This window comes from Hylaeus anthracinus, unplaced genomic scaffold, assembly GCF_026225885.1.
Source record: "Hylaeus anthracinus isolate JK02 unplaced genomic scaffold, UHH_iyHylAnth1.0_haploid 12002, whole genome shotgun sequence".
NCBI lineage: Eukaryota > Metazoa > Arthropoda > Insecta > Hymenoptera > Colletidae > Hylaeus > Hylaeus anthracinus.
Window position 1 is genome coordinate 2,791,140 of NW_026534349.1, and position 17,386 is coordinate 2,808,525.

General features: G+C 38.9%; 2 protein-coding genes across 2 annotated transcripts; one reads left to right on the forward strand and one right to left on the reverse strand.

Annotated features, from left to right (window-relative positions):
* The first annotated feature begins 2,669 nt into the window (after window positions 1-2,669).
* On the forward strand, window positions 2,670-4,267 carry LOC128891754 (DNA-directed RNA polymerases I, II, and III subunit RPABC1). Its single transcript, XM_054151511.1, has 2 exons — window positions 2,670-3,117; window positions 3,229-4,267. The coding sequence occupies exons 1-2, from the start codon at window positions 2,816-2,818 to the stop codon at window positions 3,557-3,559; spliced, it is 633 nt and encodes a 210-aa protein (XP_054007486.1). The 5' UTR covers window positions 2,670-2,815; the 3' UTR covers window positions 3,560-4,267.
* A 714-nt stretch (window positions 4,268-4,981) lies between these two features.
* Window positions 4,982-9,236, reverse strand: LOC128891752 (growth factor receptor-bound protein 2). Its single transcript, XM_054151507.1, has 6 exons — window positions 8,433-9,236; window positions 7,500-7,597; window positions 7,268-7,387; window positions 7,018-7,183; window positions 6,763-6,936; window positions 4,982-6,680 (listed from the first exon to the last, which is right to left on the reverse strand). Exons 1-5 carry the CDS (start codon window positions 8,508-8,510, stop codon window positions 6,763-6,765), a joined length of 636 nt encoding a protein of 211 aa, XP_054007482.1. The 5' UTR covers window positions 8,511-9,236; the 3' UTR covers window positions 4,982-6,680.
* Between the last annotated feature and the right edge of the window lie 8,150 nt (window positions 9,237-17,386).

Genomic DNA, 17,386 nt, shown 5'->3' on the forward strand with positions numbered 1-17,386 from the left:
AAAAAAAAAAAGAAAAAACAATGGAGATACTCCGATCATCAGAAAACCTGTTCCCGAATCTCTTAGAAGTATACAATAATTTGTCGATAAAAACAAACAAATTGTCTGTCCTTCGAAAAATCGCACGATCCACCTCACTCTCACTTGTCCCAAGTGTATGTATTCATTCACTTATCCTAAGCCTGTTAGTCGACGTTCGATGAACTGTTTGGGGAGAAAGAGTGTCGTACCTTGTGCATATTCGTCGATTCGCTGTTAAACCGAACTGTTCCAACGATGATTATCGTGTAACCGATCGGGGCGGAGGTGTTTCGGCGATGTGGAACACGCGGCGAAGCTCGCACTTCAAACCCTGTGACATCTATAGCGAATAGCGAGCGATCGCGCGACAGGTGTAGCACCTTCACGAGGACCAAATAACCACTGACGTCGCGATCGCGGTACGCTTGTCAAGAACGTAATCGATGGTAGGGATCGCGAACCTAAACACGACCGAAAAGGGGGAAATACCCACATCCCGGTCAATTTCTATACGTAACGGGCTATCCCGACATTCGAACGCTTTGGAAGTTCCAAATTGGAACTTCATCTATGGTGAATGATACAATAATTAGCGTACACGTTATATTATTGGGTTGTCTGTAAAGTCCGTGTCGATTTTTAGTACGTGGTACAGGTCTGAATATATATGGAAATGATTGAAAACAAATAACATGTATATGTACGTCTCTTAATAGGTGGAAAAGTTGTGGAACAAAATGATACCTTCTATGTAATTCAATAAATATACAGGGTGTCCCAGGAATGTTGGAGGTCCTTGAAAAGGGTGGTTCGGGAGGTGATTTGAAACAACTTTTTCCTTGGCGAAAATGTTGTCCGAGGCTTCGTTGAGGAGATATTAACGGAAAACATTGACCAATCAGAGCGCGCGTATACCGTTGGAGCGGTCGCGGTAGCGTACGAGAGCGGCCACCTAGCGCTACCGCGGTCGCTCCAACGGTATACGCGCGCTCTGATTGGTCAGTGTTTTCCGTTAATATCTCCTCAACGAAGCCTCGGATAATATTTTCTCTAAGGAGAAAATTGTTTCAAATCACCTCCCGAACCACCCCTTTCAAGGTGTTACAACATTTTTTGAACACCCTGTATATCAAAAATCAAATATGCCTTTGAATTTTTCTTAAAAATTTCCACAAACTTTCCGAACTTCCGAACTTACCCAATACAACATAGTAATGAAACAACCGATCAACGAATCTCGAACAGTATTTGATTTTGATTCGTGCTGGATTGGTTTTGAATTCCTCGCTCTCGAAAGCGTAATAATTAAATCAAATGGTTCGAATAATAATATTTAGAATGTCTGGTTATGTATACGATACCTTGAACATCGCGATCCTTGGCCAGGGTCCTGAACTCTGTATGAGGGTTGCAGATGCAAGGTCCAAATCCATGACAGTACGTGTATCAGTTACTTTTAACGAACAACTTGCTCTGCTATCCGTGAGGCATTATAAACCGCAACGTTATTGTTAGCGCAGTCATAAATCTGGCGCGCATAGACCAAAATCGTGCGACCATTTTAATCGTCGGTCGCCACAAAAGGAATGGCGATTATTGCAACGACCAACTCGACAGATTTATGGATAAATTTATTTGTCTGGAGCGATGCCCTCCAAAGGACACGAGGTAATCAGAGTCACAAAGGCGGTTGATAAAAATGTACGCCGTCCAGGAATTATGCTTCCGATTCCTATTATTTAACTTCGTCCAGCTGCTCAATGACCAATTGTATCAGCGTTTAAAACGTTTGAATTACGTCGGCATAGCATTACGCGTCCTGTATGTATCCTTCGATCACGGTAGTTGATAAAATTCTTCACCTCGACTTGTTCTACTGGTAACTGGCAACGGAGAACAATAGCGCGTGTCCGGCTTTCTGTCTGAAAACTTGATTTACGAATTACAATTGAATACAGGATATTTTGTGTACGATGTTGTCATCTATCGGTGACCAAAGTGAACTACTAATCACCATGGTAAGCGTCGTCGGCGCCAAAATACCCAATGAATTTGAAAACATAATCGTGTAATTAAAAAATTAAATTTGTATTAGAAATTAATTTTGTCTCGATACCGAGACAATAGAATTAAATAAAAGGTAACATTTCGTAATCGGCAGACAATGTTTCTTTGCTTCCTTGCCGCTTTCCTGAACTTTTCCTTCGTCACACATTTTCTTTCTACAACTCTGTAATTATTATTGAAAAACGATTCGACCAAATGTTGTTCAGTTTTATACGAATTATCCAAATAACAAAAAAATTAATAACATCTTACATTTTAAAAAGTGTAAGAAATCTCTCTTCTTATCGCTAACAAATTTTGCTCGTTGACAAAAAAAATTAACTTGTAAATCTCGTTTACTTCTAGCAAAGATAAAGTCGATATTTTCATAATTTCTAAGAAAAAAGAAACAATATGTTTGATATAGAACTTGATAAGAAGAAATTAATTAATTTATTGGTACGATCAAATCGGATCGATTTATTATCTTTTGTAATTGCATGGTGTAGATAATCACCCTTATATATCTCATCCCAAACGAAATATTTATCAACAATCATTCGGACTAATTATTTATGAATATCAAAATTAACGCGATTTGTTTGTTTCCCATTTGATTGAGGTTATGTTTTCTAAAGAAGCACGCTTTAGCGTCGGAGTTATTGTCGATTGAAAATAGCAAAGAATTGGAACCTGTAAGGAAAGTCTGAGAAATTGTATAAGGAAGTAATTCGTATATAAGAAAGAAATGGATGACGAAGCCGAAGCGTATAAATTGTGGAGAATAAGAAAAACGGTAATGCAATTATGCCACGATCGAGGTTATCTTGTTACACAGGATGAATTAGATCAAACTTTAGAACAGTTTAAAGAACAGTTCGGTGACAAACCAAGTGAAAAACGACCAGCGCGCAGTGATTTGATTGTTCTGGTAGCTCACAATGATGATCCGACGGATCAACTCTTTGTTTTCTTTCCCGATGAACCTAAGATAGGCATAAAAACTATTAAAACGTATTGTCAGCGTATGCAAGAAGAAAAAATTCACAGGTAAACATTGGCTTTCGTATGTTTAATTAATAGCATAAATAAACTAAAGCACGACTTTCGAGATTAGCAATCTCGTAACAATGATCTTTTATATGATTTTTTCTGTAACAGAGCCATCATTGTTGTACAACAAGGAATGACACCGATAGCAAAACAATCGTTGATAGACATGGCGCCGAAATATATATTGGAACAGTTCTTAGAATCCGAGTTGCTCATTAACATTACAGAACACGAATTGGTACCTGAACATATCGTACTTACACCCGATGAGAAAGAAGAATTGCTGACCAGATATAAATTAAAGGAAAATCAATTGATGCGAATACAGGCTGGGGATCCAGTGGCTCGTTATTTTGGCTTAAAGCGTGGACAAGTTGTAAAAATTATTAGGCCTTCTGAAACTGCGGGAAGATATATTTCTTATAGACTAGTATGTTGAATAAAAAACTTTTGTATTAATAAACGGTCTGTCAAAAATATTCTACTCTGCAAATGAACCACTTATAGAATATCCAATTTTTATAATTGTTAAATTTACGCGACACATACACAGAAAAAGCAAAGTTTATGTTTTCGGATAGCATTTTATTATGCCACAGTTATATTTAATAATTACATAATAAATGGTTCGGTATTAAGTATTAGCTATACATCAGGCAGTAAATAATTATTAGCATTACTCGTTTCACAGCATTACACTTTGATCGTGATATAATCGCATTTCGATTCGCTTGTCATTTAGGAAACTGAAATGTGTGGTGTAACTTTGTACAGTTTTATAAACAACAATAATGAAAATCAAGATTAGTAGAATGAACTTTGTTCAAACATGTATTTTATTACATTTCATTATTATACATTTCTTGGTCCAGACATATCATGGTATAACATTGTCATAAGACAACTCAATTCCAGATTCGTTTAAGCAATTGTACACGGATAGTTAAGAAAACGTTATTCTTAACGAGTGTACGTATATATTGCTTTATTTGTTGTTGCTTCAATGTCTTTATTCGAATAATCGGTACAAATCGTTCGAAAAATAAAAAGTGTAATACGCGTACAAATGAATGCTAATGTACACGGTGAATTATTAAAACTGTAAAATGTAATCACAGATTGAAATAAAAAAAAATGTAAAAATAAAATATTTACGAGCATACTTGTTAAAATGAGCAATCTTTAAGTACGTAAGGCAAGTGAATCTGTATGCTTTGTATTTCTTAAAATTTATGCTACCAATCATCAGACGTTTCTGACAGAGTTTAATTATTCTATACCCACGTTTTCGATAACATCAACCACAAAGCTAGAATTAAATTGATGAACTTGCGTTCTAACAATTTATTTTGAACCTAAGCAATCGTTCGCTGCGATCTTTCAATATTAAACTTTATAAAAAGCGAACACTAGGATATTCTATGTTTCGGTAAGTTTCAATTTTTTCTTCTAATCTCATTGACATAATGCTTGCTTCCTTAGGAACTACGTAAAATAGAATAAATCACCGCAAAAAATATGAGTAATGTAAAGAGGGTTAAGGTAACATGCTAATGCCTTATTTTTAAATGTCTATAGCCATGGTTTTGGATGCAATCTAAAAACAAGAATGGTCATTTATTTCTTCTATCGCGCGATAATTGCAGTCTTTGAATTAATAAAAACAATATCTTCGGAGTTGCCTTTTTTGTTTTCGCCTATGTTAAATACAGTGCATGCATAAGCATATAGCATTAATTCTCTACGATGTATTTACGAAGCAGTTGGACAACCTAAAATATTATCACTCAAGATATAGACAAAATGTTTGCTATAGTCAAATTGTCGTGGTTTATGGGCATAAGTAAATAAAGCATGCAAATGTAATTAATATAATATATTGTTATCAATAAAATGTAACATAACGAATAATAATAATAATAATAATAATAATAATATTAATAATAATAATAATAATTACACAATTCAGCTACGTATTTTCATTGTTTACACAGAAATACGAAAGCAAGATTTACTGAAATGATCAGATAAAAAGAAAGTGTTTAAAAAAATATACACGAACTTACGCTCTTTCAAAAATTACATGTTTTGCATTATACAGACCAGTCGTTCAATAGTCAAGTCTACTTCGCACGGCCGATCCTCAATGTCGTATCGCTTTTTGGCATCTCTCAAAAATGCATTGCAGAGCAAAAATTGTCAGTAAAAAGGTAATACGTATCACGAAATTAATTGGATTCCCGACGTAACGTTTATATTTTGTTATTTTGATACTCTACGTTTTATTCCTTCATTAATATTCTAGCACATTACAAAGAATAAATCAGTCACTCGTTGTATTTGAGTTTCGATAAGAATATATAACATGTACTATGTTCGTGTAAAAAAATTGTATTCCGCTCGCTTTTCTTCGTCATAACATCTCCAGAGAGAAAAAAAGAAAAAACAACACAATCTCCAAACGGAAAAACTATGTTTGAAGGGATAGTCGATAATCGTAAAAATATAATTCTTCCATCGTATGCGTATAATTGGAAAAAATCAAAACGCAAAATAGCTTGTTCAAACTGCTATTACATCTTCACTAATACTTAAAAAGGATTTTCTTAAAAAGATGTCAAAATGGTTACTCAGCGTACAGTCTGAAAGTACGTGTCTATATATATATATGATACACAGCAAGAATATCTGATGTAGTGGTGTCAGATGTATCTTAACCAATGGAAGAATACTTTCTTCCTAAAGTATTTGTAAAAATATCCACAACATAGAGGCATAATAGTGTGCATTTTATGCCAAAAGGCGACGCGTTTAATGCTATATCTATATAAAGTTCTTGTATCTCACGTAAGGGTAGCTTACTAGGCTCTTTATCACCAAGGTCCCCGTTCTTTGAACAGCGAATTCGTATTGAAAAATACAATGTTTATTACAGCCCTTGTAATAAACCTGTCTTTCGAAACAATATAGTTTCGTTTAATATGGCCGATGCTCCTCGTTATCGATGTACACGATTGATGTACGTTTCCATGCGAATACTCCATTAATGGACTACCAAGAAATAGGAAACACCATTTAAAGATTCGTTCCTCACATGTAAGTGTCGTGAATCTATTTCACGTCTACCTTCTACTCGATTATTCGCGAAACTGAAATATGAGATGCTTAAAGATGTATCTATTGTACACACACGATGACTATTAATAACTTCGAATAATAGTATCATCGGTCCCAGTGAAAAATTACTCTCGCTGTTCCAACGATGAAACAGAACAAACCTGCTACACCGTTATGTGGTACATCAAGGAACTCTACGTATGTTTACGTAATTACTAAACGTGGAGAATTTGTTTCAATGAGACCAATGAATAGTGCTAATGGTATATTCAGCCAAGCTAAACAACTCGACGTCTAGACCACCAATACATCCTGGTAGCCCATTCGATAGGCGGAGTTTGCAAAATATTGTTGATTAATTCTGCTGTAAGTCTGATCCTGTATGTGATAGTGGTAGGATAAAGAGGCCGATGCCTATGACCTCTGTGCGTGCAACATGAGGCCTGGAATAAACCACTTGGATAGATTAAAGATACAAACGCTAATAACGGAACAATTATTGAAAGTGCTGCATGTATATTTTACCTAGGAGTGATATGGAGTGACGTATGTAGATGGAAACAGACCCCGTCTATTGCCAATCTCTCCGTGCCACCAATGTTGATCCGTGCGGTCGGTAACGGTAATTACATCACCCCGTTTAAATTCAAGTTCTCCTGGTTCTTGTGGTGCAAAATCGTATAATGCTTGCACTAGACACTGAAAAAAATACAATATAAAGTTACGAATTTAAAATTTAAATATGGTTTCAATAATTAGTATATATAACGCGATTATTACTTCTTCTGGAACCATATCCCGTAGTTTAACATCTTGGGAGCGAGAGACAGACGCTGTACGGTGGTATTCTACTAATTCGTTAAGACTGTTAAATTTAACCACCCAGAGAAAGAACTTGCCTTGAGCATCTCTCAATACTTTAAAGTGTTGAACGCCATCCGAACATCTAAAAAAAGAGCAAGTAAACCATTCCTTAACTTGGCTATTTAGTTTTTATATAGAGAAATTCTTTTAAAAATCTTATACTAACTTAACGGATAGGGAGAAATCACCGGGAGAACTTTCACTGATTCTAATAAGAAAAGCGCCTTCGTGTTTGTTCATTAACAATCTTTCCGCATCTGCTCTAGTTATCCTCCCGTAATACCAGCTGAAAAAGATAAAAACAATACACATATATAACATAACACAGCTATGATAAGTGTTCAATAAAAGAAACTAGGAAAACATATTTTTATGCATTAAAAAGAAGATGTACTCACTCGTGGTTTTTCATTTCTATGTAATTACTTGGAATGAGACCTTCTCTGGAATCTAGTTCGGCTCTGTACCAGTTCATGTCATCTTCCATATTTAGAATCTGTAACCAGAACACAGTTGCCATAAATTTACTTTTCGTGATAAAAATTTTATTCATGAAATATTCATGCATGCAAAGTAAAATTCAATATTTCTTCCAAGATACATACTGGTTATTTTTTAATTGCTGCTTTCAAAATCAATAAAAAGACATACACAACACTTGTACTCGAAAAACATACACACAACCAAAGATACAAACAAAGTTATCTTTGTTCCTATCACATACACACAAAATTATGTACAAAAATTAATTAAATAACTTGTAAGCATCCACGTGCAATTTTAATAAAATTTTGGATCTTCTGATCGGCTAGAAATTATTTTAGATTAGGCAATAAATTTATTTGGGGTAAATGGAGTTGATGTTGACATTGGATGGCAAAGGACAAAGAGATACGTCTATTCACCGGATTTCCCACTGTGATATTGTACATAAAAGTAACCTTGGATTGAACCAAGTATTCAAAATCTATCTAGTTTGCATCAACTGCCAGGATTGCAATGAACAGTGGTGTTGAGGTAATGTATTCGCTAGGTTATCGTATATATCACTATACATTCCGTGTTATTGCATTTTCGTACGTTAATTATTAATGTATTTCAGTATACATAATTTTACATACTATAAACAAACAAAAATATACCATCGTAAATTTGTTATTTCCAGGTGATAATAATATGAAACTGTTAGTATAAATAATCGATTGGTACCCGATTATTTGTACAGTTAATGATAATCACGGGAGACGAAGGGATATAGACAGAGATAAATAAAAGTCCGATTGGGCCAGAAGGAGGACAAAAATGATTTGGAAACGGTGAGTTGTACGAACCTTGAGGATTTGACTCCTTCGAAAACTAAGCTCATCCTCCGCGGTAGCCGTGAAATCGTGCTTCGCTATCGCCTCCATTCTGCTTCCTCGTCCCTCGAGAGCAAGAACGAAAGAGAGAGGCAGTACTATATCCAGTCGTCAAAGGCAGCGCTAAAACCAGCCAGCCGCCTTTGTTTGCCAATGGTGAAAAAATTATGACAGATACTGGTCCTTATTTATTTCGTACGGAGGCACGCAGCCCCTTTTTAGTGTCCTAATATATTCCCCGACGAAAAAAGACACGTAGGTTCTCGCGACGGACGCAACGCACGACACACACCGACGACCACTTGTGCTTTTTCAGGTCCGTGCGATTTTCTGAATCAGTCCCTAGGACCGCGACCGTCCGTTTCGATCAATGGCACGTTGGCACGTACATATTAGGCGCGATTCCGGGTCACTGTACGTCGAATCTGTTCCGTTCCACGAGTCACTTTCACAGTTCAACTGTCAAAACTGAAGGTACGGTCACGCACTCGCACGGCTTGTCCATCACTCGCCTTATCAGACATTACACTCTCAACCTCTCAACTCTCCTCGGTGATCTCGGTCTTGGTGTTTCGGTCCACCGATGCGCACTGGCCCACTGCGCACTCCGACGTCCGGATTTCTCTGTCGACGAATTGTAAATGCGTTCAATGCATCGAACGCCGATCGAATGGCTGTTAGATTCGAGTTAAATGACCCGAACACGATCCGCCGCCGGGCTTTTCCACGCCACGGGAAGAGGAACGCGATTATACTGGACGAAAACTTCGGCGTACTACTTTTCTGTGGCGCAGGCGCGCGCATGCGTAAAACGCCCGAGTGCTGCGTCGACTGCTCCGCCACCATTTTATACTTTACGAGATCGCCAGAATGTTGTACTAACGTTTGCAACTTTGCGTGCCTGCATCGTTTGAAATTTCCAAAAAGTACGAGATTGATTTTTGCCACGATTAGAACGGCATATAAGTTTTCGAATAGATTTATATTTTCTGTGATTGGAGAAGCGCAAGGTTATTAATAAGAGACGTTTCGGTTACAGCGGATAAAGCCTTTTTTCGAAGAGAAACAAAAATGATAGCCGACCGCCTACCAATATAACATATTAATAGAATTAGCAGTAAATTCTCCCTTATTGGTCTTTGGATTAAAACAGGTAAAGATTTAGTAGTTTATAATTACTAAAATAGTTGGCTGATTGTGAGAGCCTCTTGTGGGAACTCATAATAGCTTCTTATTCTAAATATATACGCAACAAAAAGATAAATAGGGTTAAGATTTGACGAGACAGTCGGAAAAATAAATGTACATTAGCGAACAAAGAGATGTACGTGCTGTTCGTGTTGTTTAGTTATTTATATTAAATAATATATTTAGAAAAGAAGTTAGAGCGTCCGATGTATGATATTAAAATAATTATCGCGTTTTCCTTAAATTACGAAGAAACGACGAGTCTTTATAATCGTTAGTACAATGTAACCGTTTTTCTTCTTTTTCATCGAACAACGTAAAACGTTAAGAATCTTGTCGTTGTAGGAAAAACGAAGAACAGGGATAATAAGGTACCGCGGATTTTTCATTTTCCGTCATTTCCTGCCTTGCGGAGTAAATTGCAATCGAGTAATTGGACACTGAGCACGCGATAATGCCGAATGAAGTCGGTAATCGTTGTGCAAATTCTTTCACTCGCTGTCCGTCCGTTGTGCGAAATCAAATTCTTCGTCGAATCGAATTTTTCCGATACGTTGATTGCAACGAGACAAATGTAAAAATATTGGTCTGCTAAAGGTATGACGAGATTTCAAGGTCGTTAACATTTTTTAAATACGAATACACATTTACTTTATTTAGGAAATTATTTAAAGTAATAATTTAAAGTAATCCGAGTTATCTCCGATAGATTTTCGAATACGATCAATGAACGAACGCGTCACGCTTCCGTGTGTCTTCTGATATCGTGGTGATATCGCAATAAACTTGACCATGAATCATTTCGAAACTCGCAAAGATAACAATATTTTGTAGAACTCCTTGAAACTAAACAGATGTTACGTAGAATTATCTCTCACATAAAAATAAGATCTTCGGTAGAATGTCTTTTCTATTATCGTATTCTAAACGATTGTTTCTTATACCCGTTAATATGAGAGATATTTAGGTGACCCAATTCACTTAGTTCACTCCGCGCAAGTGTGATCTCCAAATAAATTTCGTTTCGCAATGGAAAGTGTAGTACGCAATTATACAGGGAAGAGAAATAAGTCGAGAATAGAGTCATCCCACATTCAGCATCATCCCTGTGGTATCGCGACGGTTAGAAATGTTTGCGGGCGTTTGAAACGTTACGCGTAAATATTTATGATTCGTAATCGCAAACATGTACACGATAAGCGACAACGGGCGCGTATTTTTGACGAGGCCCGCGCACCGGAAATTATCTTTCAGTTTACGAAGCGTAATCTACTCGATTTTCGACTCTATCTACGATCAACCGTTCGAAGCGACGCGAACGATCCGATGCGTCAGACTATTGTTACCAAAACAGAGAGCGTGTTTGTTTTGGAAGCATAAAGAAGCACGGCTGTAAGAACATTCGATCTGTGTTATTGTTTAGCAGAGTAGAAGCGATTAACGGAAGCGAAACGCCGTCGTTGCTACGTTAAATGCGTCGATCGATGGTTGTCGGATAGAAATAGACGTCGAAGAAAAATAGTCGTCAAGGTCGTCGATACGAAGCAGTCTTTTTTTCACGGCTTTCGCCTAAACTAGCCCGAAGATAAATTTCGCGGTGTAAAACCGCGCGAAAAGAAAGGCCCACGATCGCGCGATGAAGAAAAAAGACTTTGTTTGGCATCGTTGGGCGACGTTTGCACGGTCGAATATCGTACGAAACGAGTCGCGGCCGGCACCGTGATCGGAATTTTTATGGAACAGGCGGTGGCGAATTCACGAATGCGCGCGCGTTTCGCTTCCTGTTCAAGATTTACGGTCGTCACAGATGCACACTTCCGCCCACATTCAATGAAAGTTTCCGAGACATTTGCACGCCATTCGATCGGGCTAACCCTAGCTTTCGTACCTAATAACGAATGCGGTTTCCTGTTGCTCGTTCCTTTGATAATGCGTCTCCCCGCAAAATTAAGCAGACGCGCGTACGCGATTAGAGCCGTACGAACGGGAAACGGTTAAAACATTCTACGCGGTTAAATCGAGAAACATGTTACAAGCACAATTCCATTATTGCTTCGATAATTGCTTCTTCGTAGAATTATATTCGATATTCGAGGCTGATCGAGGATCCTCGATCGGCCATCGGAATCTGTGTCCGTTAATTATTAACAGTTCGCGCGTATCGTTGAGGACGATCAGGGCTTGATATCGTAATAAGGACGATTAGGGCTCCTCCGGGTTAAGTAACAGCGCGATAACGAGATCGTTGATATTCAATGACAACGTGCCGCAGGTGGTTAACTTAATTATTCCCCGTTAATGACGGTTTCGTCCGTAAGACAATGCCTGGCGTTGCGAGATCGCAACAATGTAACTGTTACGATAATGAAAACACCCGGCGCTAATGACGCGGTAGACGGACGCGATGCCATGGGAAACCTTAAAAAAAAAAAAAAGGTCTGAATTTCGTTCAAATCGGATCAACTGGATTTCAACCGTACACGATTTATATTTTCCGACGAATCGAAACCCTTCCCGTGCGAAACCTTGCACTTTAACCTTCGACGCCTTGTCAGCCGTAGCGTCTCTGTAAATACACAAATATCTCTGTCGCAAATGCACAAAAACCATCCTCGCCCCTTTAGGGGTCGAGGAGTTTGATCGCCGACTAGTGTAAACACGATCTGGGATCGGATTACTACTCGGCGAGACAATTTAATCCAGCGGTGAAACTTTTCTTTATTATTAACTCTTTTGTTATCAAACTTTTACCATCGTATTTCTGAGATTTTTCTGATTAAAACGAGACGAAACACTACGTAATTCGCGATACGCTTATTGGTAACAATTTATTACGTATCGTATATTGTAGAACGCTAAGAAAAGAGGAATGGTACGTATCGTCCGAATTATATCGCGTTTGGTCTTCTTTTAATTAGAAAAATGTCAGGTATACGACGGTAAATGTTTTACAACGAAAAAGTTAATAACAACAAAGTTTCATCGTTGCGTCGCATCGTTTCACGGACGTATCTCGTTGTTTTCGCTCCGTCCTCTTCTTAACTCGCTGTCCTTGTCTACGTTCGAAGCTCGTCGGCAAATATCAGAGAATACACGATCGTTGTAAACACTGCTCGGCGTTCGAACTCCCGGACCCCTCGAGAGAGGTTATACCGCCGTGTGGAAAAATCAGCGTTGGAAAAATCCACGGTGAAGGATAACGCGAAAGAGAGAGAAGCTAACAAATTTGGAAGTTCGTAAAACGAAGAGTCTCGAGTACCGCTTCCGTACGACGTAGAGATGGTATCCCTGGTTCGGGAGGTATATCTACCGTCTTTTCTTGAGATTCATGGACGGTAAACCCTACGTCCAGGTCCATTGTTGAATTTCTGTCCGTGCCACCGGACGTACCATTGGAACCAAAGATATTTAGAACCCTTCAGAAATGGTTCGCGTGGTCGACAATGGCGGGGGTAATCCTTGCCGGCTAACGAAAACAATCGTTCCGAGCGTTAGCGGATTTTATTCGTGAGCCTGAAGCCGAAACGTCGCACCGGTTAATCCCCGTGGCCGGGGACACGGCCAGCGAGACGTTTAAAAAAGGAAGAGGAGTCGCGAAAAGCAAGGTTAAGAACAACCGCAACGGGAAAGGAGAAGAGGAACGTAGGATGTAGGACGAAGAAACGTAACGAGAGATGAAAAGTAGCCGGAGCAGGGAACGGGGTAAGAGAGAAGGGATTCACCTCGCGTCTGAGAACGACCCTTGGCGGAAATGCAATTTTGGTTCTTGTCTGGAGACGACGTCGCTACCTACCGCGGCTCATCTCCGAGGCGTGACCCCTTTAAGATCGTTCAAGACGCGGCCTCTCGTGCAGACAGACGTTCCTCTCTCCGGCATGTTCCACGAGATGAAAGGCTCCCGTTGCTATCAAAGGGAAAGGGAAGAGATGCAAAGGCCCCACCAGACAATGGCCGTGAGCTGCAAGGTTTTCAGCCTCCGATGTCTCTACGGCTCTGGAGGTTCGGTCTCGTCGTTTCAACTGGACCCGCCGACCAATTTTCGCGTCTTTTACGGATTAGAATTAGACGATTGTTGTTATTATAATGACCTCAGACTATAGACGATTCAGACTATACGACACGGACCGTCACGTTCCGGCAACGACACGTACCGGAACGACAAAACATTAAAACACGCGTTTTAATGGAACTATTCACACTGTTCCTGTTGACGGAACCTTCAGGTCGGTGTCTGTTAAGTGCGAATAGTTCCATTGAAACGCGTGTTTTAATGTTTCGTCGTGTCGGTGGCGGTACGTGTCGTTGCCGGTACGTGTCGTACAGTCCGAATCAACCTTTGCTCGTACGTAGAAATGATGAATGAAAATGGGGATGACGTATGTATTACATGATACATTTGTTTGGGTGATACGAGATCAAAGAATACTCGTTATCCTATAAGAACAATACCGAAGCAACAACAATACCCTTAGCGAACAAATTATAGTTAAATTATAGTAAAAATTCCGAGACAACACGCAATATATCAGAGAAAATCAAATCGCAATACAAATTGAATGACCAATCGATAAATTACCAATACAAATTGATAAACATAAACTATAAAACATACAAACATACCTAGTGGTTTAAATATAAACATTCATCCAACATTCACGTTACAATACATTACAACAGTAATATAGCAAATTCTGTATAGTAAAATTTTGTCTACTTAGCGAACAAATTACAGTTTGAGTCGTTAAGAAATCACAGACTAGATAGCTAATACAGCTGTTGCAATAGCGTAGACACATATTTCGTCGAACTCGAAATTTCACTTGTGTTCTGTATAGTTTTGTTCGGTTTTATAGCAGGACCGGTTTTCTACATCTGAAACTTATAGACGATGAATTTGTTATCGTATTAATATAAAAGCAGACCTCTGCTAAAGAATTCTCACGCATTTGGAGTCCGAATACATTGGAAGGCAACCGATAATAATTTATTTATTATTACGAAACGCTATATACGGCCACCTGGTGGCTGCATAGGGTTGGCGCAATTGTTCCTTTATGTCCTCCTCCGACTGTGCCACCGCGCGAAAGAGTAAACTGTTACGCAATTTAACCTCGTTGCACGTTCGCAGTCGCGTCGATCGTAGAGGCCCGTTCCTAGACGATCGGTTTTCGTCCATTTGGAATCGAATTTCCCGAGGATGTTTATTTTAAACCACGCGCTTCGACTCCACGCGGAGAACTTCCTATGCCGAACAGGGGAAAAACCGTTCGAGGATTATTCACGGTGGAGCGTTTCCCCTTTTAACCGATTACGAAACGAAGAAAGAAGGCGGTTCTAAATTTACATTCGGTTCGTTCATTTTGCATCCTCGTTCACGGGGTGAACGTTCCGAACCAACGACATCGCGACGGAGGAGCTTCTTCGGCGTCGAAAAACCGGAACAAGGGACCCCGATGGCTTTCCTACGAGGTGTTCGAGCGCGCTTGCCAATGATTCAGCGTTCTTTATCAATCGTCGCGCGAGCCAGAGGGCGACAATGACCATCGTCGCTTTGTACCAGAACGTTTCAATATCGAATATCATAGCAAGCCCAGTTTTCTACGCCTGAAACTTATAAACAATAAATTTGTTAACATTTAATAGAAAGCATACCTCTGCAAGCTAAAGAATTCTCATACATTTGTCCTGGAAAACTTTAAAGGAAGCACTCTAAGAATTAACAAGAAAATTGACTACCTTTTTTCTTTCATCATGTTTGAATTAATATTAATCAAGCCATTTAATTAAAAATAATATTAATATTATTCCGTATCGTACAATTTCTTCTGCAAAATTTTTTCTACTCGGCGAATTAATTCTAACGACCTAATTGGGTCGGTAAGAAATCGTAGACTAGCTAATACAGATGTTGCGATATACGTAGACACGTATATCGTCGAATTGCAAATTTCAGTTGTGTTAGAGTTCGTGGAAAGATTGTGTAATCGGTCTACGAAATTCATTCGTCGATTCAGCAGTTGCATGTAGATGTGAGCCCGGTATAATAAGGCATTTGTATGTTCATTGTGATTCGTTTCCATTCGAGGACTCGTCTTCTGAAGTATCATTTTTAAATCAAGGTCTTGGAACGGCGAGGCGATCGCTGGGTTTCGTTACACGTGTAAAATAATTATCGAATTAGGTGTATTTTAAATATTGCCGCGCGCGGGATAAATTGAATTAGTTCGATGCAACAATGTTGCGATTTACGATTCGTCGTGAAATTTGGAGCAGCGCTGGTAGTCTGTCTCCAAGGTGGTTCAAGGCCCATTCGACTCGTTGGATAACAGCGTTGATAACAACGTGAAGGTACGTTAAAAGAATTCTTCTAAACAGTAAGAGAAATTAATCATTCTCCTACCGTGTACTATTATCTCATATTTAGGGACATCCTGCGTACGAGATGTATTTATTTATGGTAACCGAATGCCTGGCCTATTTATAGGTTATACCTTTCAAAATAAGAGTTCGACTTGTTTACAATGCTCGAACTTCGCCCGCGTAATTCTATTTATACCGAATGTAATTCTTAATTAAAGCGTACCCGTTAACAAGTAGAAGTGGAGCAAGTAGTAGTTTTCAAAGAAACGTAACTCTCGGTCGATCTTTTCGCTCTAAGAATTCGTCGAAAACAGGTATACCGCGTCAGGTAGAGTGGGAGAGGAATTCAAATTCAACCAATCGCAATGGTACCGTAAATCCGTGTTAAGATCATTGGCGACGTCGTCATCCTCTGACTCTGACGCACCGTCGTCTTACTTCCTAGTATGCATTATCCGAGAAACCTGCGATGTCGTATTTTCCAACGTCTACGATCACGACAATTTTCTATCTTAATGAATCACCGAAACGTACAAAGCTACATTAAATAACTTCGATTTCCAATCGTAATCTCGCGATTAGTAAAAACGAGGCCAGTTTAGAAACGCGTTTAGATATTTATATATTCTCAATTTCTATTGTCTGATATAGTTCCTGGCTTAGTAAATTCATGCGTAAATTGAACATGCGGATGAAATTCTAAAATGCAGAAGAAAGACAGGTTAAAGCATGCGTTCGTGAAATCGTGTCTTCGATACGTGCTGCCATCTGCGAGGTTCGTCGAAACTCCTGGTAAGGTAGATCGCTTCGTGTCAGAGTTGCACGATGGCTCGATACGCACGAAAATAAATAGAACATCTCACGTTTGCTCTGTAACAGGTGTTTTCGTTTCTTGTGTAGGGGTTAGGGTAGAGGAAGAGGGTTTGGACCGCAACGGTGATTTCTATCTTTTGGTTCAGAGTGTTCAGATGTCGTTCTTATGTTGCTAAAACATCGTCCAGGAAAATTGATAAATCCATGTCTCGTTCATGCACATCAATTTCGGATTGGACGCATTGTAATTTATCGACAAACTCGCCATTGAAGTTATAGCCGCGAATCGCAGAGACTTATCGATACCTACTCGGCGTAATAAACCTTAAAAAAGAACAGAATATTTAACGAGGTATGTACGTAGAGATCGTTCCTTGATTTCGTGTTCCCCAGATGTCATAAATTTTATCGCTACAGGGAAAGCTTCGACTGCCAACTTCAATTTTTCCAACGCGTCTTTAGATGCACGATTTTTTCAAACGTTTCTCAAAGATAGGTTATCCTCGACGAAACAAATCGATCGACGATTCGAGGTTCGAACATCCCGAGCTACTTTTGGGTAAATG

Bases quoted from the DNA above. Each gene is read 5' to 3' on its own strand.
- LOC128891752 (XM_054151507.1), bottom strand. From the start codon at position 8,510: ATGGAGGCGATAGCGAAGCACGATTTCACGGCTACCGCGGAGGATGAG. The intron at 7,184-7,267 runs GTTAGTATAAGA...CTCTTTTTTTAG, and splicing joins GATTTCTCCCTATCCGTTAA to ATGTTCGGATGGCGTTCAAC. The intron at 6,937-7,017 runs GTAATAATCGCG...TATTTTTTTCAG, and splicing joins GGGATATGGTTCCAGAAGAA to TGTCTAGTGCAAGCATTATA.
- LOC128891754 (XM_054151511.1), top strand. From the start codon at position 2,816: ATGGATGACGAAGCCGAAGCGTATAAATTGTGGAGAATAAGAAAAACG. The intron at 3,118-3,228 runs GTAAACATTGGC...TTTCTGTAACAG, and splicing joins CAAGAAGAAAAAATTCACAG to AGCCATCATTGTTGTACAAC.